The 24,196-nt window shown below is 37.9% G+C and overlaps 1 protein-coding gene across 2 annotated transcripts; it reads left to right on the forward strand.

The window, feature by feature from the left end:
• Positions 1–4,314: 4,314 nt before the first annotated feature.
• On the forward strand, positions 4,315–23,104 carry LOC121875291 (ataxin-7-like protein 3). Of its 2 annotated transcripts, none has more exons than XM_042379758.1 (7): positions 4,315–4,401; positions 8,784–8,943; positions 9,668–9,756; positions 10,232–10,329; positions 12,108–12,309; positions 13,624–13,812; positions 15,756–23,104. In XM_042379758.1, the coding sequence occupies exons 2-7, from the start codon at positions 8,805–8,807 to the stop codon at positions 16,041–16,043; spliced, it is 1,005 nt and encodes a 334-aa protein (XP_042235692.1). In that variant the 5' UTR covers positions 4,315–4,401; positions 8,784–8,804; the 3' UTR covers positions 16,044–23,104. The 2 variants fall into 2 exon arrangements, with proteins under 2 accessions (XP_042235692.1, XP_042235691.1); XM_042379757.1 differs by lacking the exon at positions 4,315–4,401 and adding an exon at positions 7,897–7,969.
• The last annotated feature ends 1,092 nt before the right edge of the window (positions 23,105–24,196 follow it).

Raw genomic sequence — 24,196 nt, forward strand, 5'->3', positions numbered from 1 at the left:
TTATATAAAAAATATTGATAACCGATATAGATTAGTGTGACTTGAAGAAAACGAGGAAGTGAAAGAGTTAGAGGCTGCGGTGGACGAGTCTTTTGGGCGACAAATTTAGTCATTGCAGACGTCGACGGCTGCCAGCACACTGTTAATGACATCTATCTTAAGTATGGTATTTTTTTACCTCGTGGCCGGCATATCCACTTAGCAAGCATGAAATTATACACACTAAGACGTCTGCTACTGAATAAACAAGCGCAAGTTGACACATATAAGGTGGCTCCAACTTAGAAATTAATTTATACGTTAGTGAGTGACCGAGCGTACATAGGCCTACATAATAATTATAAAGGTGGACGGAAATAAAGTACACAGGAAAAAAAGGTCACATGACTTGTACACATTGACAATAATATATATATGATGGCATTGCATGTAGGTTAGGTTAGCTTAGGTTAGGTTTTTCCGTGCATTTTGTGACTTTTTTCCTGGATTTCATATAAAGCCGTTGCTATAGATACTAAAATACAAATCAATTTACTATCTAGCGTTGATAATAAATGATGTGACCGTAGACGTTTCATACTTATTAACTGGTGTATTTAACTCCGTGAGGGCGGGAGGATGGTCACGTTATTCATGTTTTAAAAGTTTTCGTCTACACTGGCCAGTAGGTGGACTCAGGACCCCAAACTCTTTTTATTTTTTGGCCACTTTTCCCGTTTTATTTATTTTATATTTATTGTTTAGTTGTCATTATTGCCGGAAGGGGAGAGAGAGTTTGTCGCCTTAAGTCTGCAGTGAACATGGCGGAGATGGAGGAGGGGGAGGAGGGAGCCTTGTTGCTTCACCCACCTAAAATTTCTAGACCCGTCTCGCCATACAGTGGGGGTCGGGGCTTGTTGTCTTTTCATGGACTGCCTTCACTTCTGGGTCCAGCTCTCCATTAATATTTACTGGAGAACCGGGTCTGTGTATAACATGAATCCTCTTAACGTCACACACACAAGGCTGGTCACGATATGGGCTACAACTCCTACCTCAAGCAAGATGTTGAGGTGCGGTTAAGTGAGGTGCCGTTGAGGTGCGGTTAAGTGAGGTGCCGTTAGGTTAAGGCAGCTGTGGTGTTTACTGTTAACTACGCGGGTTATGACAGGCATCCACCAGGGACTGTACCATACACTTTATATTCAATTGAATCTTTAAACTTTAACTTGAGGCGACCGATACGTACAGCTCTTACCTCACACCTCTTAATGTGTTTGTTTGCCCACAGTGACGGCTGGCCCACAGTGACGGCTGGCCCACAATGACGGCTGGACCACGGCTTCTTGATAAGTTCAAGACAGCTTTTGAACGTATTAGGTCTGAGGGAGGGATCCATATCATATGTGGTGTCCTCCCTAGGAGAGTTGGCAGTGAATGGTTGTCAAGGGCAGTTGGTGTCAACGGCCGTCTTGACAGATATTGCAAGTCAATATCAGTCCCATTCATTAACAACTAAGCTGTTGCAGTATGACATGCTTTTTCTCAGCTGACACTGAACCCCATGCTGGGTTGCACAGCAGTGGTGTCACCAGTGTGCCCTGGTAGTGCCCGACAATCACTCCCTCACCTGCCGAGACCCTCTGCATGCTACCCTCACCTAGTTGGAAGAAACATAAGACCAGTACATAAAACCAGTCATAAATAAGACAAATATATATCTGAGAGTATCAGAAATAGAAAAAAATCATCTGAGCATGCTTGAAAACATACATATCGACACTAAGATCATTTAGGTTGACCAACTACATCAATTTCTATAAAAAAAATCATCTTTCGAAGGTCAATTTGGCAGCCATCTTGAAAAAATGGCCGCCATCTTGGATTTCCAAATGGCCACTGAGGCAGACTTGACCAGACTAATAACCATTAGAGAACTACCATGCCACATTTGGTGCTTGTGTCACCATTTGCAGGATTCTCTTGAAAAATTGCATTAAGCTTCCCCTCTATAATATCTCATATCATTGGATCATTTAGCTGGATGATCACATACTCGATTCCCAGTGACAGCAAAGTAGTAGTGTGTGTGTGTGTGTGTGTGTGTGTGTGTGTCTCATTCGTGAATCAACCCATCAGAGGCTGTTTATCCGGTGCTACATACCAGTTGCTTATGGAACAGGCAGCAGGAACCAGTTTACCGTACACACACACACACACCTGTGGCGTCCCCCAAGGCACCAAGATGGGACCACTCTGCTTCCTTATGCTCATCAATGATGCCCTAAGAGAAACCCCTGCTCGCTGGAAATATGTCGACGATTCCACCATTGGGATCAGCGTCAACAAATCTGCTCCCAACTATACCGCCCATCAGGATTTATTGAACAGTCTCCAAAACTAGGCCACCAACGACCATGTCACCATCAACCATACCAAGACCATGGTTATGCACATCAACCTCTCCTCCGACATTGTCCCACCTCCTTCCATTACCCTAGGTCCGAACACACTCCAGGTTGTAGATTCCACGAAGCTCCTCGGCGTCACCATAGACAACAAACTAAATTGGAAACCACACGTCAGTGAAGTTGTCAAATCCTCCAGTTTCCGTCTCCACCTCCTCCGCCGACTCTAAGTCCCTCGGAGTTCCTGCACCCGAGCTCCTCAGTGTTTACACAACATTCATACTTCCCAAGCTCACCTATGCCTCCCCTACCTGGTCTTCCTCCCTAAATGCCACAACGTAAACACCTAGAAAAAGTGCAAAAGAAGGCATGCAAGATTATTCTTTCCCCTTCCTACTCCATATATCAAGAAGCGCTCAACACACTGACACTTTCGACTCTCACTGACCATCACCACGACCTCATCTGCAAATTTGGTAAGATGCTTCTACACCATCCTCGATACCGGCTCCTACTACCACCTGAGATCCCTAGCCCGAGAATTGCTGTTCGACACCACAACCGCATCCAGCCCATACGTGCACGAACTGATCGCTATAAGAACAGCCCAGTCCCAACCATTGTAAAAATTATCAATAACTTGTAATAAACCAGTGTATTCACTCCCAGTAAGCACTGCTCCTTACACTGTCACTATGTTGAAATGAACTGTAGTTTGAGCTTTTCCCCATCTAGTTATTATATGTCTTAATTGTATCACTTATGTTACTTGTATATTATTTGTAATTCGTAACCCATTCCCCAAATATGTAACTGTATATTTTCAGCCTTCTGGCTGCCAAGCTCTTTCAATAAACCGTTAATTATTATTATTATTATTATTATTATTACACACACACACACGCACACTGTTACGCCGTCTCTTAATTTACTTTAATATCCAGGTTCTAGGCGTAACCAAACAAAAAGTGAAATAAAATATACGAATAAAAATAAATAAAGTAATCCTTTAAGAATTTTATTGATTAAATATCAACACAATAAAGAGCCTCGTAGGCTGTCACAACAAATTGATTCACCATCGAAACTTTTAAGACACAAGTGATACAAAACATCGAAACCTCAAAAGAATAAAAATAAAGCATTGGATTACGTTAACACTGCATAAACATAAAAACTATCACTGAAATTAACTAACGTGAAACAACACTGAATTACTTGAATACAACTAAGCAAATACTGATGGACACAAACAGAGACATAAATAGGTACTCACATAGATATACCACATTGGTGGCGACAGGAACAACACAAATAAATTAAGTTTAAGTAACAAATGACACACAAAGGATGTGTACTGTATGACAACAGAACTGAACTAACTCAAGTCAGTTGGTGGGTCCTATATATAAGGTCGGCTCCCGCCACGCGACCCGCCGGTGGGTCGTTTAACGATGCAGATGGTCGTTAGAGAACAGAGAATGCTGGTTACAATACTAAATAAAGAAATAAGATGGGCTTGAACAAATAATGACAGTTAAAACCTTAACAGCACAGGGTAAGGTGACTAGATGATATAATAGTAAATATAACACATCATTACAGGAATAATATGGAACAACATTGAAGCATGTTATAAAAAAATAATAGAAAACTACGACACGGTCGTAACAACACACACACACACGCACACACACACACACACACACACACACACAGTTTGTAAACAAGCAAAGGTGACAGTATTTCCATTTTATTAAACATACTATAATATATATAACTAAAGTCCCCTTAATGCTATTAGCTTTAATATAGTTAAATTTTAATATATAAATAACGAAAGATGTTAAATATAATAAAAACGCCATTATTATTTAAAGAAATGTTGATGAAAACGAGATTGACATAGCGTTTATGTGATCCGGATTAAAGACATTGTTTTCTTCAGGGTTGAGGAAGAGTGTCAAAAAGTGTTGATATTTTCTCACCATTATTGTTGAAGTACATCATTAAGGTGAGTTACTCTACACCATAACCAACGAGTCGTTAAGTCTCTCACCAGTCACTTGAGGCTGATCCACACAGTCTTAATAATTATATAAACTTTATTTCAGGAATAAATTTATATTTTGTATATAAATGGAAAAGTTTAAATCACGGTGGTATTATAATATGAAGGATTTATCTTAAGTTATAGTGAGGACCTAGTGGCTTGGGTGTGTCCTACGGGGCTCTCATGTTAACCCTGTCCTCCTCATGTTATCATCACCAACTGATTTTAATAATATCTTCATTAATGGCCACAGTCACCTCAGTCAAGAGTGAGGATGTGTTAGGGCTTCAAGCAACACCACAACAATATTATTCACTCTAAGACCACCATAAAAAAAACCAGTAGACTCGAGGCACCACTTAACAATATTTTTAATGGTTCTGTTTATATAACATTACTCTAATGGGATTTTAAACAACTAAAGGTATAAACAATAATTTTTTTTTTACTCTGAATGCAAAATATAAAAATCTTCCTCACTTTCAAGCTGATAATGTACCTGTGCTATATACCACTAGCAGCCAAATATTAATAGGGTTCCAATAGTTTCATCAGATTTATGTTACATGAATAAATCGGACTGCCAATCACTTCTCGACTAGTATTTGGTGTCACGAAGTCACAAAAAATTTTTAAACTTAATTTAATCTGACTTAATAGATCGAGTGCATGTACCTTACCTGATCTAACCTAACCTAACTCAGATTAAATTAAGTTTACCAATTTTTTGTGACTTCGTGACACCAAATACTAGTCGAGAAGTGATTCACAGCCCGATTTATTCATGTAGGACCATTATTTGACTTCATTGCAGCTACATTTGGGTTCATTTGGGTAATTAGTCAGACCGCAGTTTTATGATCATTGCATTTATGTGTACAGTACTGTATGTAATTTTGCAATACAGTACAGGTAGAGTACTGTAGACCCTTGCCAACCACGGATTTCCCATCTGTGGATTATGGGTATCCACGGTTTTTACTCTATACAATTTCGCCAACTACGGCATTGAATTTTGAGTATCCGCGGATTAGTGTGGCGTCTCTATCCCTTGGTAGTCTAATGTATTCCTCTGTAAATGTGAAGATTGAATAAATATAATACAAATAAATAAGTGAGAAAAAAATGCTGCATTGCTATTTGTCAATCGTTTCACTAAGAATACGGTCAGGTGACTACAGGACAGTCTAACTTGGTGACCTGCCAAGTTCACACACACACACACACTCCCATGACCTTCATACGTATTTCTTATTTTATGGAAACATTGCAGTGTAAAATTTATATTACTATACTATTTAATTTATACATTATTAAGCTATTTACGAGTATGTGTACAGGGTATTTGATTGAAATTTAATTAAATATACAATGCAGGTATTGTTTAGTGAAAGAACAGGCAACTTATAGTATTTCCACGCTAATCTGGCCCATAAGCCACGCCCCTTTTCTATACTAATAACTGATTGGTTCATAGAATTCAAACTAAATGTGTTCACAATTGGTAAGCAGACCTGTTATTGTCTAAAATAATGTTAAGTGTCTGAACTATCAAAATTCAAATGATTTCAAGGCATTAGCACTTCAGAGAGGATGTTAGAAAATTTTAAATATTTATCATGAAAGGTCAATATAAATATGCACTTAGTTGGAAGTTCATCCGTAAAAAAAAATATATATATATTTACTTTATACATTACTTCAATGTTTGGCAACTATGGTTTCCGTCGCGACAATGTTCTCATTAGGCCGGTTCGGGGAGTGAAGTTGACAGACGCGCCGGGTGGGGTGGGGCGGGGATGGAAGGGTAAGGAGGGTGAGGTGGGGATTAGGACGGAGGAGGATGTAGGTTATAAGACATGTTAGGTTAAAGCAGATAATATAGACACAGCTTCTATCACTGAAACACAATGGGTACATGTAGTACTGACCGACGCTTAAAATGCAGACCGTTACAAATCACGGGAGACACTGACAAATTATATCAAGCATTGAACATATTCTAGGGGGAGTGTTATGCTAGTAAAAATTTGCACATACAAAAATGAGGCACAGACACTTGAGTTGTTAAGAGGAAACACTGGGACACTTTTCACGCTGTAGTACTCGGGGCTCCTTACCGCACACGGTTAAACGATACTCAAACTGAATTAAATAAAGGGAGAGACGTGCCAGGTGTAATGGCTCAGCGAGGGAGGGCGTGGGTTTAATGCCACCAGTATAACAAGTTAGGGGAATCTGCTTTTCAACAATTCTAAGTACAACTATTTATTAGTTAACTCAATAGCATGGACACATTACTAGACAATGACTCTCGGACACAAACGTGAAATAGATACACTTCCCACCATAAGTAACTCACCCTATGGATCACTCTGACAATGACTCACGTGTGACCTGAGGCAGGCCCAGAAGGTGGGGAATGTCTACAGGTGCTGCTGAAGAGAGTGCTGGACTAATTCTCCTGTGGGGGACTCTGCTAGCTAGGGGCTCGGTGCTGGGGAGGGAAGTCTCCCTGCCTACCTCAACTCATGACGAGCGTGACTCCTGTCTTCTTCTGAGTTCTGTCTCTTCCTGTCTGTCTTCATCTGTTTCTGTCTCTGGGAAGGTGCTGTCTGCCCCTTCCCTGTTCTAAATATGATAATGCTAATGATCTGTGGAAGGAGCTGCAGGCTCCTTATATTGGCGATGACAAGCCGGAAGATGTCGTCACTAATCTGGGTGTGTTTGGCCAGGTCACAGGTGTACACGGTCATGTCGCCAGGTTAGCTAATGATGCGGCGGTGAGAATTCTGGTTCATTGTGACCGTGACCTCTCTTGGGTTAGGTCTTAATCTCACTTAAATTATGAAGGATGGGTCAACTTACGAGGCTGTACACACCTGTGCTTCCAGTCACTGCTATATGTGCTGTTCTTCTCTGGGCTGTAAGCTGTGGTCTGATAAACAATTATTACACATGATGTCATGTTGTTGAGTGAGTCATGATGTCATGTTGTTGAGTGAGTCATGATGTCATGTTGTTAAGTGAATCATGATGTCATGTTGTTGAGTGAGTCATGATGTCATGTCAAAAAAAAATTATTCCTTTTTCTTTGTTTGATAAATTTAAATCTGTTCAAGTTAAAACACTGTGTCTATTTTGCAGCTATTCATCTGCTATCAACTTCTTTGATTGTACTAAAGGAAGCCAAAAGTGTGCAGAAATTAGTTGATACAATAATTAGCTGTGTTTATCCTGTGTATGTGTAGAGGTGAGTGTCAGTAAGCAGCTGATGATATACATTAATTTTTATATTTCAGTGAGCGGCCATCATGTGTAACCCAAGTGTTTGCCTTACAGTACGGTGCGCACACGAGGACAAAGTGAAGTTTGGTCATCCCGAAGTGGAGGTGGAGGAGCTGGGGGAGGGGGAGGAGGAGGAGGAGGAGGAGGGGGAGGAGGAAGAGGTGGAGGAGGTGGGGGTGGGAAGGGTTGCAGAGGAAGTGGTGTAGGGAAGGGGATGACCAAACCAAGCCACAGAGAACAAGTAAGTTGATGGTGTCACTGGAATAGCTTGTTAGACTAGTGCCATGTTAGGTGCTTCCGGTAGTTAGTGTACTGTTAGTTAGTCCACTTTGATATTGGTTGATAAATTGATGTTTTATTTATGTAATTTTATCTGTGTCAAGAGATTGTCCCCTGTACGAGTATTACCAAGTTGTTTTTATATATATTCTTTGTTTAGTAGTGAAACATGTGATTTGTGTATTATCATTATATTTGGATCTTTTACTTATACATGACAATACAGTACTACTTATTTATTATGGTTATGCTGTGAGTAAGCCGGTGTCCCTTAGATTGCTTACTCCTGAGACGCGCATGATTTACTGTATGTCTGTGGTTGGTTGTCGTGCTTCTCCTGTCGAGCATGACTCAGTTTATTGATGTTTTTAAACTCTTTGGGTATGTGCAGGTGATAACATTTAGTCATCTCTTGTATCGTGAATTCCATTTTATTATTTGTACAGTATTTATTGAAGAAATACATTATTGAAATCCTTACTGTGGGTGTACAGATTACACGTTCATCAGAGCATTAGAATTGGCCTTTATTTGGAGGATTATCACTGGCATTTTGCACCTCCATTTTCCCAGAGTACAATAGTATGTTATCTTACGTCTCATCATGTGTGAGAGTGAAGAAGACCAAGACTTGAGTGTTAGCTGGTCAGATATATTTCTCTCTCTCAGCCAGTCCATCAGGCAGTCAGTCAGGATTGATATTCATAGAGGTGGCTGATACTGCTATAAAGACTGGTCTTAATGGTGTACTGTACTGTACTGTACTGGTGTTGTAGGTAACAAGTACTGGTGGCTGGATGGTTCAAGCTGGAGGTGGCGGTGGCGGCGGCCGTGTGGGAGTAGATGGAAACATTCTCTCGCCACTTGCTTCACCGGAGACCCTCGAAGCTGTGGCCCAGATGATCTCACAAGAGCTTCTGGATGATACCATTTTAAGTTAGTCGTTGAGCTTTTCAGTTCTGCTGACCCCACCTAGGAGGTCTTTTCCTCTGTTGAAAATCTTTATCGGACTTCCTATCTTTGTAGAATACACTTACAGAACTTTTTCTCTCTTGAACATACATGTAAAAATTTCCCTCTGTAGAACACACAGTATGTACTAGAACTTTTCCCTGTAGAATATATACATTATATATATATATATATATATATATATATATATATATATATATATATATATATATATATATATATATATATATATATATATATATATATATATATATATATATATATATATATATATATATATATATATATACAATAGTATACCCTACCCTGTATACTGTACAGTATATAGAACTTTTTGTCAGCAGAATGTAATGTACTTTAAAAATTTCCTTTATGCATTACAGCTTTAGAGTCTTCCTCTTTTAATTTCTTAAAGTGTATTTATCTATTAGTTCAGTTTTTCCTTAGATAAACTGTATATGAAAAATGATGGATGATGTTTATGTTTATTTGTTTATGGGCTGTGTTGGACAGGAAGGATATGAGAGATAATATATCTACAGTGTTGGACACAGAGGCTGTAAGTTATTTTCATTATCAATAGGTTTTGAGTTGAGTTAGTTTGTTCTGTAATATACAATTTGGCTGCAAATGATGTACAGTATTAAATGGCTTTTTTGATGTGAGTTTTATTACATTTGTGCCACAGATGTTGTGTTTGAGATTCACCAGAGTGTCAAGACAGGGCTGATGGTGTTGGAACTTGGCACAGTGGAAGAAGAACACAAATTTTTGCAGGTAAAGTTAGGAGGGTATGGAGAGTTACCTCCTCTTCTTCCTCCCAAATACAGTAAAATAAATGAAGCGCTAGATGATATAAACTTAGATTAGGTTAGGTTCAAAAGCTTCCATCAGGTAATCATAACTGACCAATGGAAGTGTCAAAATTGGTTGTTAATTGGTGGTGGTGATGTCAGAAATATTGCTCTTGTTATATATTCAGAATGGACAGTGGTTTAAAAAAATAATAACTAAAGATTCAAGCATGTTGGGATGTAGTTAAAGAGTGGTGATCCCTCTATAGGTGATTATAATGATCGTCCTGTTTTTCAAGTTTATTTATCTACCTCAGTTCTCTTCTTCAGGTTTAGTGAAATGATCATTAGTTAAAAAGTGTGGTTGTGTGAGATAAATAAATTTGATCATGTTTTCAATGTTCCTGAGGTGTACTGTTTGTTTGATTAAGTATTATTAAATTAGGAATATCTTGCAGGTGAATGCTGAGGGGCTAGATGTGTTTGGCCAGGCACCCATTAAGAAGCAGCATGAGTGTATTTGCCCAAGCTGCTCGAGGAACCTGGCAGCATCAAGGTACAGTAAGGCATAAACACCAGTGATGTTGTCCAGATAGTAAACAAGACCATTCACTGTTTTATCCTTCATGGGTCCCCTGGAGATTAGCCTCGAAGGACTCATCTGGAATTTTGCCTCCCCCCCACCCCCCCAGCTTAACCAGCCTAATATTCACGTGATCGACAAAGATTAAAATTATGAGTGGTCTTGTTTGTGGTCTGGACAACATCAACGGTATAAAGTATAATTCTCTCTGTTATCTACATCAGTTTAATGACTCATGTTTTCTCAAGCAAACTTAACCTAACCTAGCCTCAGGAACTTGGTATCATAAATATTTGAACCACTTTAATGACAAGTTGGCAAGATTACTGAGCACCAGCAACAAGCTTGGCCAAATAAAAGTACAACTCCATTCAATCAATCAGAGCACTGTACCATCCTCTTCTCTGAGGGTTGATGATCCCAGTACTCTACTCATGACTCTTTTTACCAATCCTCTAAGGTTTTGTATCTCTGGGGACTCAGTTTTTAATTTCACTCATCCATCCCCTGCCTCTGGCCCTCCTACCCTTATCTTTGCCCATTAACATTTTTGTTATTATTCCCTAAGTACATGGCCAAAGTATCTCAGTATCTCATTATTCTTTTCAAAATATTTCTTGAGAATTTTTTTGTTAATCTTAGTACTTCTTCATTTGTTTTCCTGTCAATGTAGCTTATTCATAGCATTCACCTATAACATCACATTTAAAGACCCCAAACCTCTGCTGAAAGTGTCCACGCTTCTGACCCATACATCAGTCCTTGCTGTATAAAGCCTTTCAGCAGCCTTTTTCTCATACTGAATTTAATGTCTCTTTTCATTAGGTCTTTTAGATTATTAAATGCTGTTTGTGCTGGCCCTATTTTTTGTGTGTTTTTTATTCTTCCGTACATCTGCCATCACAGCTGACGTTACTTACCATGTACACAAAGTTTTCCACTTGTTTAAGTTGCCTGTTGCCTACCATAATTTTTATTTAGGGTTTATTTTCGAACTCTTTCCATATTAAAATCATTTAATTCATTTAAAAAAATATATACCCTGTATATGAATTAAGCCAAAATCTGTACCCTGTATTATAATGATCCATATTAACGAGGATACAGTGTATGTTGTTTACATTGTCTTGGGGTGAGATCCACATACTGTATTGAGGTACAGTGCCTAGGGTGTTGTTCAAACCACATATTTGCAATTGTCATCTTGTTTTCTTTACAAAACTCAATTACTAATTCTCTTCTCTCATTTCTATCACCCAACCCATGTGGTCCTGCTTCTGGTGCCTCTTTCCCTTTCCCAAATTTTGCATTAAAATCACCCGTTGTAATCAGACATTCAATAAACTTTATAAATGTCTTTTGCTTTTTTAAATCTTCATAAAAACATTTAATACTTCACCCTCACTATCATTTGTTGGTGCATACACCTGTATTATTACTAAGTCCATGAGTTAAACATTAAACTTGATGAACAAAACTCTACCTGACACTGCTCAATATCCCTTTGCACTATACTACTCAACTTGTGGTTTACAATAATACCAACACCTCTCATGTTTTTCACCACCTGAATATATGAAGTAAGAATCTACACTAATGCTACTTGAACCTGTCCATCTTATTTCACTTACTCCCAGAATGTCCCACTTTAATCTTTTAATTTCCATACAAACATTTGCATACTTACCATCTTCATATAATGTCCTCACAGTCCACATTCTATGATATTTGTGAATTTATCCAATATACAGATTTGCACCACACCTTGAGAAGTGTATGGGGATGGGCAGAAACTCTTCACGTATAGCTAGTAGACGTATTCAGAACTCGACCAAAGAAAACACACACAACCACACCGGAGGGAGCGACGACGACGACGACGACGACTGGGTCAGCGACCGTAAACGCAAGAAACGTGACAAGAACTCCCCTCGTAGATCTAAGAATGCAAAGGTAAGTCTTCCACGAACCCTCACACAAACGATCTCGGATAAATGATAATGAAAGATCTTATTAAAGCAGAGTTGGTTATCTTCACTTCTCTCCAACCTTTTCTTTTTTTCTTTTTTTTCTTTATACAGAATTAGCCCACCCGGGAACAGGTCACTGGCCCACATCGGGGCCTAGGGGGCGAAATTGTATTAATAATCATAATATTAATAATAATTTGTTCAAAGTAATTAAGTATATCGTAATTCGCTTTTTTCGGACTCTCCGAGTTGCTCCAGACTGCCCCTTTGTTTAATGGAAATAATTTTAAAAGTTCGTAAATCAGTCCGAACGGTTTGTGTTCGTACGTGCGTGGGTGTCATACGGCAGGTGCCTCAATCTGAGTCCCGCATTCATTCCCATCACCAGTGCACTACACCTCACTACCTACACTCATTTACATGAACTTTTAGTGATTATTTTCTGTTGGCCCACAGAAATTTCCACTAGCCCATAATTGTTTTCAAAATGTGTGGGGATATCTTTTAAAACTCTTAATGACAGAAACAGTGGCTCACTAAATGGATACGTCTGGTGGTGATGGAGTGTGGGAAGTGTGTGTCATGGATGGTGCAATACGTGATCGTCTTCCCGGGAGGATTACCGTCTCCTTTGTTTGAATTATATTACCCCAAATCTTACCATTTTTCTGTGGTTGAATGTGTGTTGAACTTGCAACCAGGGTTGACATTTTTTCTGTAATAATCTACATTTATTCCTAGTGTACAATATTAATTACTACATGTCCACTCACCATCTTTTCCTGTCTTGGTGGTGCCTCTGTGAGTCAGCAGAGGAATATTAATCAATACTCATGCATTCTAATGCAGAGTGAAGAATTTTTCATTATTAAACCTATTAAAATCGTAAGATCAACTTACAAAGTAGCCTTCATTTTTGTATGACACAAAATTATCACTCACCTGATGGAATCATGATATTTAATCTGACTCACTGTAAGGATTTTTTACTCGCCACGGGCGAGTATGATTGGGCAGCCTTGGTTGGTGGCACACTTCAACCCACTACACCTGGAGAAGCACTTCTACTATTTGTACTATGGGTAAATATTTTACGGTACAAAACAGTCCGGTTAAGCAGGGTTATGTCCGGACCCCAATAGATTCGCTTTTTTCGAACTTTCTCATTTTATGGTTTGGGGTCTGCCCCAATTAGTCCAATTTATCAAGGTTGTACTGTCTATATACAGTACTGGACTCTATTTATATATTTATACCAGTATATACTCTATAGGTAATGATTTTAATCAACTTGCAGATTAAGTCTGATAGTGTATCATCAAGTAGCAGTGTTGAAAGTACATTGGCATCAGGAACAACAGAGGAGAAGCGTGCCATGCTGAAGCAAATTTGTGGGGTCATATCTGAACACACACATAAAATGTGCACTCGTTCCTTGCGGTGTCCTCAACACAGTAATGAACAGAGGCAAGCTGTCAGAGATCAGGTATGTACTGTAGTAGGCTTATAAACCTTCTTTTCTTTTTTTCTCCTTGGCGTGTTTTCTCTTAGATGTCCACAACGGAGCATCATGTGTGGACTTCTTAGCTACTGATCACTTGATGAATATTGCTGTTAATATCAGATATGGGAGCATTTTAGACAATTTTCACTTCTTACTTCCAAATGTTAGGGTCAAGCTTTCATTTGGTGTAAGCCTGTTAAGAATATAGTCATCATAAATATATTATTTGAGGTTGTCTGAAGCTGCAGTGTGCACCAGTGTAAGTGAGGATAGGCAAGTATCTCTCCTGATCTGTAAATGTCAACCTAATTAGATTTTTCTGAAGCTGTGTTGACAGCTTATTTCTTTCATATTTACCCTTAATTAAAATTCTAATAAACCTGAGAAAGTTTCTCTCCACAAATGCATTAGTTGGGCAAGAAATGGAAATCATAAAATTAACATTCTAGTCCTGTGAAATGTGAGAAATATATGTTAGTGAATAGCAAAATACATAATTATCGCTACTCACCGCCTATGGTTCGTGCTGAGTCGTAGATGTCAGAGAGTCATTGAGTTTCATCACCCCTTTGGGAATTACCATGCATCTGGGTGAGAACCGAGTGCAAAATAAGGTAAGGTCGGATATGGTAGGATTCCACTTGACACACACACATACACACTGTGTTAGTACAACTTCACAACACCTTCACTATTTTCCTTCTTATCACACTATATACACGATACGGTGATAGATATCACCGTTAGCTGGAACAATTGATGCAGAGCACCTCCAGGAATGCAAGATTTCCGGATAATGAGACGACTCTCTCAAAGCCGGGAAAAAATCCCTCATCCCTGGAATTTTCCGGGTACTCGGGGATTTTTTTTTGGAAGTTCCAGAAATTGCACATTACATCATCTCTTGAACCCAGAAAGAAATTCCCCAGCCCCAGAATTTTTCAAGGTACCAGAATTTTCCAGAATGATGCATGATTTCTTCTCTCAAAGCCGGAAAAAATTCACCATACTGTACTGGGATTTTCTGGAATTTTCCGAGTACAGCACTGGGAAAATTTTCTTAAAATTTTCCAAAAAATGTGACCGTCAGAAAATTTCAATTCCAGCTATCGGAGAGTTCCAGTTAAGAGGGATTCCAGTTAACGGAGATATTATTTGTACATTGATCACTCACTTTTGAGTTAGAAGTGTGTTACTGTGGGAAACATGGCCTCGTGGAACAGTTTTGGGCACATAACAGCATTCGCTACCAATAGACTCCTAGTGTCCCAGGACACCATTAAAGGTTAAACAATTTTGTAAAGTAAAGATTCACCATCTGCTGTGTTTTCCCAGAACAAAACTTCCAAAGATGATATTTATTGTACAGTATTGACCAACAGAATCACTTTAAATTTGTTAAAAAAGTGAATTGATACAAGGATAATACATGAGGGTGTGATCCTTCAGCATGTTCTGTACAAAATGGATTATCAATACTGGATTGTATTTGCTGCCACAGGCTCTATTAGTACAATACAGTGATATCCCCATTAGCCGGAACATTTGGTGCACAATACTTACGGGAATGAGAGATTTCCGGGTAACGAGACAACTCTCTCAAAGCCGGAAAAAATCCCTCATCCCCGGAGTTTTCCGGGTATCGGCAAAATTTCTCGGGATTTTCCGGGAAAATTTCAATTTCGGCTATCGGAGAGTTCCGGGTTTGAGGGATTCCGGCTAACAAAGATATTACTGTACAGTACTGTACCCATGTGTTGGGCACATGTATTAATGAAGCCACAGTAAAACTGTGTACATTATGAACACCACAGCTAAGTTCACAGGCTTCCATGAATGGCTTTGTCATTGTAAGGAAGACATAAATTTGTCTTGTAGAGCCATTTTTTGTATACTGTAGTGAGTTGTTTAATATAAAATTTTAGGTGCTCAATGGGTCCAGCACAGAGACTACAACCCGGGCAGCAGATTCAACCAGTCGTGGTCTGGGCGATACAGAGGACATCCACGTGGACATAGACGGTCTGGACGACGGACAGCTGGCTTCGTCGTGGGATAACGACCACTCTAACACCACGTCTCCCGCTGACTCTACCTCCACAAATAACTCTACGTCCTCTTTAGCAAAACGGAGTGGAAGCAAAAGCAAGAAGAAATCTTCGTCAAAATCTTCCAAAAGCTCCAGTAGCAGCCATGGGTCATTACTAGACTGAGTTAGTAATGACCATGTTCAACACATAGTTTTTGTTTTTTAGTGAGGTAATACTTATGTTGACCAAAAATGGATACAAATCTAACATTTAACAATGGACATGTTTGTTTATTCAGAACATGTGCAGTAAGTGATCTAAAAAACTGATGCTGTTGTAACTTATTTTATTGTGTATGTATCAGGATTATAGTTTGTCCCAGTCATCTGGCTCCATAGTGTGTTACCATAACATCAGTGTGATGTTCAAATTGTATGCCATGTAATATTGTTTTTATCACTGGAAGTATGAGATTCTTTTATTTCATGTTTTGGGTAAGCTGTAGGGAAAAACACACCAACTGACTCATGCCCACCATCCATGACAGGACCAGTTCTACATTTCCTTGGAATGTGTAATTACTTTTTTATTACTGCTTATCAAAAATATACACACAAAAAGTATATATATATATAAAATCAATTCCAAAGATAAAACAAATTGCATGGTCTACAGTTATAACACTTATTAACAATGTTGAAACACTATGAGGCCAGATTTATGGGATATTCTGTATATATGCCTGTATGATATTCATATGATTTAGTATTAGCCAAGGTATATGGAGGCAGTTGCAGCTGTTATAGGAAAAGTCGGGGTACACAGTGATGAAGTGACCAAGAATTTGTAAAAGCAAAGAATTTACTGTAGCATATTAATACTGACTGAATATGCATAAGGCCAAGAGTTTAATACTGTATATATGCTGATTGCAGGTCAAATGGACTCCAGTCCTAAATGGTACAAACCTAACCAGACCTAATTGATGGGATTGGGGTCTTTAGTTTTGGGCCCCAATCCTAATTTTTAGGTAAGGTTAGTTTTGGTCTTAATAGGACTGGAATTCGTCTGACCAGTAACTGAAATTCAGAACTTGGTAAAATACTACAGTGGTGAATGAGTCACTCACCTGGCTGTATGTGGTTGACACTTATCAACAGATGATCTTAGAGCTGTACTTGAACGTCTACATCCAGTAGTATCTTGCAGAGCGGATTTTATGGCCTGTGGGTCATCCGTCAAGTGACCTGTGAGACGACCGACACAATACTGCAGATAAATCTTGCCTTGTTCAGGGAGCTGTCTATTTTCTTAAGGGCAGGTTCATGGTTTGATTATATAAATGCAAGGCTTTATAAACTACTTCATGTCCAGTCAAACAAAGTTGTTTTAATCTAGCTTTAGCCTTTGCTCAGTGGTTGGCTCAAAACCTGCCAAGTCAATAGGTGCACCAGAATGAACCCATAGCTATTGAATGTTTTACTTCCCTCTGAAATAAAAGATTACAGTTCCAACCTTGACATACACAGTACAGTGCATCCATCATGGGATAAAAGTCAATTAATCTTGGAAAGAACATCAGGATTTTATTATTCACAATGGAATTCAAATTTCATATGATGATGTCTTATTAATATAAGTTTCTGAAGAGACTTTTGTATTTACTATTTCTTTTTCTTCTTTTTCCAAAGTTGGTAGATGGATGTGCATTGATCCTAACTTGACTGTGGCAGATTTGCTTTGAGATAGGGTTTTATTTCATGAGGAAATTTCTTGGATAAAATTTGTTTCCTTAAAACTAACAGATAGTATTGTTGTCCTCATTCCTGACAGAGTTCTTCACTGTCTCCTGTGAGCTGTGTTCTAGTGACTACACTCCTTCCTGAAAGTCTGTTTTCTCTTCCTTAATTTCAGTGGTACACAAGAAGCTTCAAGGAGATCGTTATCCTTATAATTCTTTACTAATTCCCCCCTGAAGTTAAGTTTTTATCTTCCCCCAAAAACTTTGGCATGAAATTTTTCTTAAAGGTCTTCATTACAATGATTTTTGTCTGCATGATATGAGGCAGGTGATCTGGTAACACTGTAGGAGAAGAGTTGACAGATATGCTTTAAATGGCCAGTGATTTTAGTTATTTAAGATTTAGTATCAATATGTAAAATGTTTGAAAAAAGGTTATTAAGAAATGTATGACATTGCTTTATAATGAATGCATCCTAAAGCATGAAAAATACTTGTTGGCATCAGAGGTCAATTAATCCCATATGTCTGGTTCCCATTATAATCATCCAGCAGCAATGTCATATATTTCTCAATAACATTATTTCTCCACATTTTACATATTGATACTAATTAGTTATACACTAAAATATATTCTTAGGCAATTTCCAATCGTAAATCTTAAATAACTAGCCATATAAAGTGTTATGAAGGGAAGCACTGGGAGGCTTTATTCAACATCAGTAGCCATAGATCTGTAATGAACACAATAAAGAGGAATTACATATTAAGAATGAGTAAAGCTTCAAGTAACAGAATTGGCTTAACACAAATAAACATAAGAGAACTTCAAACAATATATTCTAGAGCACTTAACCAACTAAGCATAACACATCATAAAGCATATCTGTCAAGTAATCCCCATACAGTGTTACCAGATCACCTGTTTCATAACATACAGACGAACTTCTCTTCTTGACTGTACCTTTGAACAATTTGAACTTCACTATTTTATCAAATGATAAGCATAGATTGTTTAGCCTCTTTATATTAAATTACAATACATTGCGTTGATAAATGGTATATGGCCTTTTGTTTCTTTATCTAAGTTTCACCATTTTCAGTGACACTCTTATCTCTCTCAGTTGAAGCTCAAGTGAGACATTATCAGTGGAAGTTAGTTCTATGGATGGCAGCCATCATCAGTGGACATTTTTAACATATTGGGGTAATTGGGAAATCCTTAGCCACCATTTAAAGGTTAATGGGATGGGTTCTGATAAATGTCACTAGATATTCTTTACCTTTGTATTTTAATTTCATTATTCTGACTTGTAACCTTTATTATCACTATTTTTCTTCAATATACAAAGTTGCTGAATTAGTGAATTTGGGGGGACTTTGGATCCTTTATTTAGGTGATTATTTTCCATTACAATTTCTTTCTGATGGAACTTTCATGTGACAAAAGGTGTGTCTCTCTCCACTGACATGTTACTCTAATTCCACATAAAACATTCCCTGAGCAGTAAATGTCTTGGGAAACCATTCCTTGCTTGTTTATTGACTTTTGTGTGTGACATTATGGAAGTCTGGTGGTCTATTGATCTCCGTGCTTTAACCCTTTAACTGCTCATTGTGTCAATGGGATTCATCCTCGTTTGCATATTTTGAGGATATTCATAGTTCTCAAAATACAATAATGAACATAACAACACTTACATATGAATGAGAATAAATAAATACAGGGTATAAAAGTTGAATAGTGTGCCACAGAGGAGTGAAGTGATTTAGCGTGGGATGTCCCATACTGGGGTGGGGGGCCCGGACTCCAGGCCACTACCCTCCCTCCCGGCGGGAACGAGGGTATTGGTAGTGGTGGGATGTGGACTGGAGGCGACAGGACATATGCATCAATTTTCTATGACTAAATTATATGGGTAGCTTTACTTTTCTTCAACAATTATTTAAAAGACTAATTAGTGTAGTATATTGTTATATGGGGATATATTTTACTATAGTCATTATACTGAAAAAGGCACACACATTTCACCACTATTAGAATACTATAAAATCTTGTACTTTTATAATGTGTGGGTGGCTTGGGACATTGGTTCGTGAGTGGCTAAGGCCTCGGGAGCACCAAGTGTTTGAAAAATTGGCGCACACATCTTGATCCCTGATAGGGGACAGGAGCAGTTAGAAGGTTAAGAGAGTTCATGGATCTGTTTTCAAAACTCTTAGAGATTTTAATCTTGGCTTCTTTTTTTTTTCAATCTCAGAACATAAAGAGAACCTTTAGATTTTTGTTGGGAATATTGTATCTCAGTATTTCTTTCTAGTCTCGGCTTCTTACGAGAACTCTTTCGTCATTTGTAATTAGTAAATATATATTTTCCTCATCTCTCTTAACACTAGTACAGTATTATACATGACATAGTCTACTGTACTGAGCTTTTTGTGTTTCTAGATATATTTAATTACAAGTACTATGTATGCACAGTATATTGATTGAAGGGGTTGTTGTGAGTTATGAATCTTGTATTAGACTGAGGCAATAACAAGTACCATACTTAATAACACCTTAAGTGAACACTTACTGGGTTGCCTTAAGTACAGTATCTTTCCTGACGTGAAACTTTCTACTACACCCCTTCCTAACCGGTTAGGATTGTGCAGGTCACATCCTGAATGACTCATAGGCCATAAAACAAAAGATTGAATTATGAAATCCTATTTTATAGCTGAGGGAGAGGTTTGTGTGACTTGGCATTCTTTCTTTCTCCCTTGATAGGCTTTGTTATTGGCAGGAAAATGGAAGATATCTCGTCTGACTCTCATGTTTACGACTCGGGAGTTCAAGTTTATCTCCGTGTAACTTTTGGCTTTCTGGTGTTCAGAATAGTCACCAAGTCAAGGTCATAACTTTCTTCATAAATATGTTTTGACTAGATGAATAGCTGTTTCTATAGCCTTGTGCTGATCTCATGGGCTGTGTACCTACCTCAAGAACTCAGAAAGTCCCCTGAATAAGGCAATCTCTCTCAGGGATTTGTTTGGTGGGTGGTATTGAAGGTCACTTGACTCTTCTATTCAGCCATAAATATGATTTTATCCTTCACTCATTAATTTATTATAAGGTTCACTTTTATAAGTACCTGTACTATATGGCTTTTGGATACTTTTGGAATATGCTTGACTTTTCTCTATTTATAATTTGTTTTTTAGTTCTTTCATGGATGTGCTCCTCCTTTGAGACTGATATGTTATTCATGCTGTTTGAGTGGCTATTTTTTGTGTGATTTTAGTCATTTGAAATTTGACATAATAATGGTGTTACAATCTCTCTTATTACACATTATATATTGTTTAAACATTCATTTAGTTATAATGGTACTGTACAAAACATTTATTAAAAATCACTTGGTTACACATCAGTGCCCCAACGCCTGGAACATGAACCCAGCAGATACAGTATTGGTGTTATTCTCAGTGATGTCATGTTATATATACCTGATTATGTACTTAACCTTGATCAATCTTATTATTTACAGTTTGTATTTTTGTTTTGTTTATTAGTTTAGGTGTTGTGCCAGGAGACATGTTGGGGTAGATAGAGCAGAGGTTGGTGTTGTCTAGTGAGGAAAAGGTTATTTATGTGTAAAAAAAAAAAAAAGTTAATGAAACAAGAACAAAATTCTTTGGCTTCTAGTGTTAATGGGAAAGTAGTTGCAGCAAGATCCACCTGTAATGGTCTAGAGTGTGGTTATATAGATATGAATGAAACAATATCCAGTAACAGGTAGTTTAGTGATCAGGTGAGTATATTTATCCTGGACCGATTGTTAAAGTAGGTGTATTTATCACCTTAGGTGTTCATTTGCATGATGGTTCATGCAGCAGTAGTCATTATAACCGTCAGTGTTGTGTGTTTTTCGTGATGGTAGTGTCTTGGTCAGGAGTAAGCAAGGTAGCTCAGGTTTTGCAGAGTTGAGGGACCAGCTGAATGTGTACTGTAGTTTTAATAGCACACCCAGCACCTTGCATGCAAGGATTAGACTGTCTTCTAATATAGTTCATATGCCCAATAATTATGATATCTTGCATTATAATCATTGCTGATATTTTTGCTCATTGAGCTGTCAATTGTGTAGATGTTTCAGAATATGTATAGGAAGGATTAACTCAGATTTTTCTTAATTTTTTTTCAGGACACTATTGACTTTTGTTGAACATTGCATTGTATTTAGGATTTTTATAATGATTGATGACATTGTTTAGCAACATAATTTTAGGTCACAGCTTATCTGTTGTGGATAAGAGTCCAGCTGCAAGTATATTTGACAAAGTTTCTCAACAGTTTCAAGATAAACACCATGGTAAGGTGAAAACAGTCATTGAGAGGCTAGGTTTAACACAGTGTGCGGCAACCCAAACTTAGCAGTCTACCTATTAAGGTAATCAAAGCTGTAGTATCATTTACTTGGAACATAACTTTGTAATTTATTGTGTTCATAACCTGTAAGCTTACTAGAGGTTCAGACGGTCACTAACATCTCGGACTTTCTCTGTCGGCAGGTACTGGACATGTAAAGAATGTACAGTAGCTGAGCATGTATCACTTATAGTCTAACTTGGATTTAAACCAGTGGTGGCACATGTACAGATACAGTTCAAGAGCCTGTGAGTATTATTTTGTCCTCAATATAAATGAATCTGTTAGTATATTATCCTGCAAATAAGGATCAATGTTTTTTATATAATGGCTCTTAGTAACTGCATCTGAAGTAAGCACTTGTTAGTTCAGTATATCCCTATTAAGAATGAGGGGTACGTTACTGGAGTCATAGGTCCTATGGTTCTCAGTCCTATTTGAACATAACCTAACCATTAGAATTGGGTTCCCTTAGGAGTAAGATCCCCTAGGACTGAGGCCCATTAGGACAGGACACCCAATCCCAGGTCAGGGTCTATTAGGACTAAAGCTCACTCGATCGTTTACCATTTGTGTTAGATAAAACAGGATCAGACACCGTAAGTGGCTTCAGTTCTGTACATATTAGTGCCTCAGTTTTCTTAATCCATTTTAACATGGGCTTTTGTTCTTATGTAGCAAGTGGTTAAAGTTTTGTACTTTTTCCCTCTTGCCAAACCTACCGTAGCCAAAGTATTTTCTTACATGATGTAAAGTTATGGTCAGTTTGTATGGATGAAATAGAATCATCAATGATTTAATCTACTTTGATTACAGGAACTTGTACTGTATCACAAATACTTCAGAAGAATTATAAGAAACTTTTGTCAAGTTTTTTATTGTCATGTTCTCTTCACCATGCTTGTGAAATATGATTTGTTTTTTGGGAAACCTATTTGTGCCACTGTTTAATAGAGCTTTTGTATTAAATTTCTAAATTATTCTGTATTGTTGCTTTTAGAAATATAGGAAGAAATATTGACAAACAGTTTTACACACTAACTAATGTAATGGTTGAACAATCCAATTAAAAAACTATCATGAAAAGTTCTGAAGACTTTTTTTACAGAAATCAAACTTTTTATTGCCATCAGGAGGTTCCTTGTGGGGAGGTGCATATAGGAAGTTTTGGAGCCGCAGTTGAACAGGTAATATTAATGTAATGTTTCCAACTGTCACTAAAAGACACATTCTTATTGTCTGTATAATTAAATAATTATTTACCGTGTTACAGGTGAAGCCGTGAAGACTTGAACTACGGAACATTATGATGTGCCAACACTGATGAATATTGTACGACTCTATATTAAATTCTGTATGTCTCTGTTGTTGAAAGTCAGACATCATTCGGAAGGGAATTTCAGCACAGAGATGCCCCGTGTCATAACACCATTCTCTCCTTCATCAAAATATTTTATGAAGAAGGTGGCGTTTGTTCATCTATGCACGAGAGACATCACACATTGAGGACACAAGAGACATATGCCGCGGTAGCTGCAGCAAGTGACTCAAGCTCTGAAGAAGTCCATCTGTCGCCTCACAGCAGAAAGTGATGTTGGTCAAACAAGTCTCGAGCATTACCCCACATAAATCTTGTATGGTCATACAAAATCTGTTAGCACATTGTATTGTTCCATAGTTCAATCTTCAGGGCTTCACCTGTAGCACTGAAAACTAGTTATTTAAATATTCAAACAGTAAGAATGTGTCAGATATTAATGTAATGCCCTGTTTAAGGACAAACTTTACAAGGTAATGAACTTAGTATTAGACATTACTTAAAAAACACACACTTTAGAGACATTTCTACATCTTGCATTAGTATTAGATGGCTCATAGAAACATATTATGTCCTATAGGCCTTTTGCAGAAGTGTTCTTGCTTCTTAAATAAGATGCTCAATGGATGTCGTGATAGAGGCACAAAAGTGATGTGTAAAGATACCTGAGCTTATAGCTGGTCATGGTTACATTATTTTAGTATTCTTCTTGTTGGATGTGTAGCAAGATGGTCTAGGAGATATAAATGAGTTCACAAGGAATCATGTGTGTAAGGTCAGCCAATACAGTATGTAGTTTTCTATGTACAGTTGTACCCCACTTAACGCGGTCAATTGAACCCAGAGGGTCCCGCGTTAAGTGA

Source organism: Homarus americanus, unplaced genomic scaffold, assembly GCF_018991925.1.
Source record: "Homarus americanus isolate GMGI-L3 unplaced genomic scaffold, GMGI_Hamer_2.0 scaffold56241, whole genome shotgun sequence".
Classification (NCBI taxonomy): domain Eukaryota; kingdom Metazoa; phylum Arthropoda; class Malacostraca; order Decapoda; family Nephropidae; genus Homarus; species Homarus americanus.

What these genes read in the sequence shown, in the direction of transcription:
- LOC121875291 (XM_042379757.1), top strand. Translation starts at nt 7,943, where the DNA reads ATGACCAAACCAAGCCACAGAGAACAA. An exon ending in AACCAAGCCACAGAGAACAA is followed by an intron (nt 7,970 to 8,783) that starts GTAAGTTGATGG and finishes CTGGTGTTGTAG; the next exon opens with GTAACAAGTACTGGTGGCTG. An exon ending in GGCAAGCTGTCAGAGATCAG is followed by an intron (nt 13,813 to 15,755) that starts GTATGTACTGTA and finishes ATAAAATTTTAG; the next exon opens with GTGCTCAATGGGTCCAGCAC.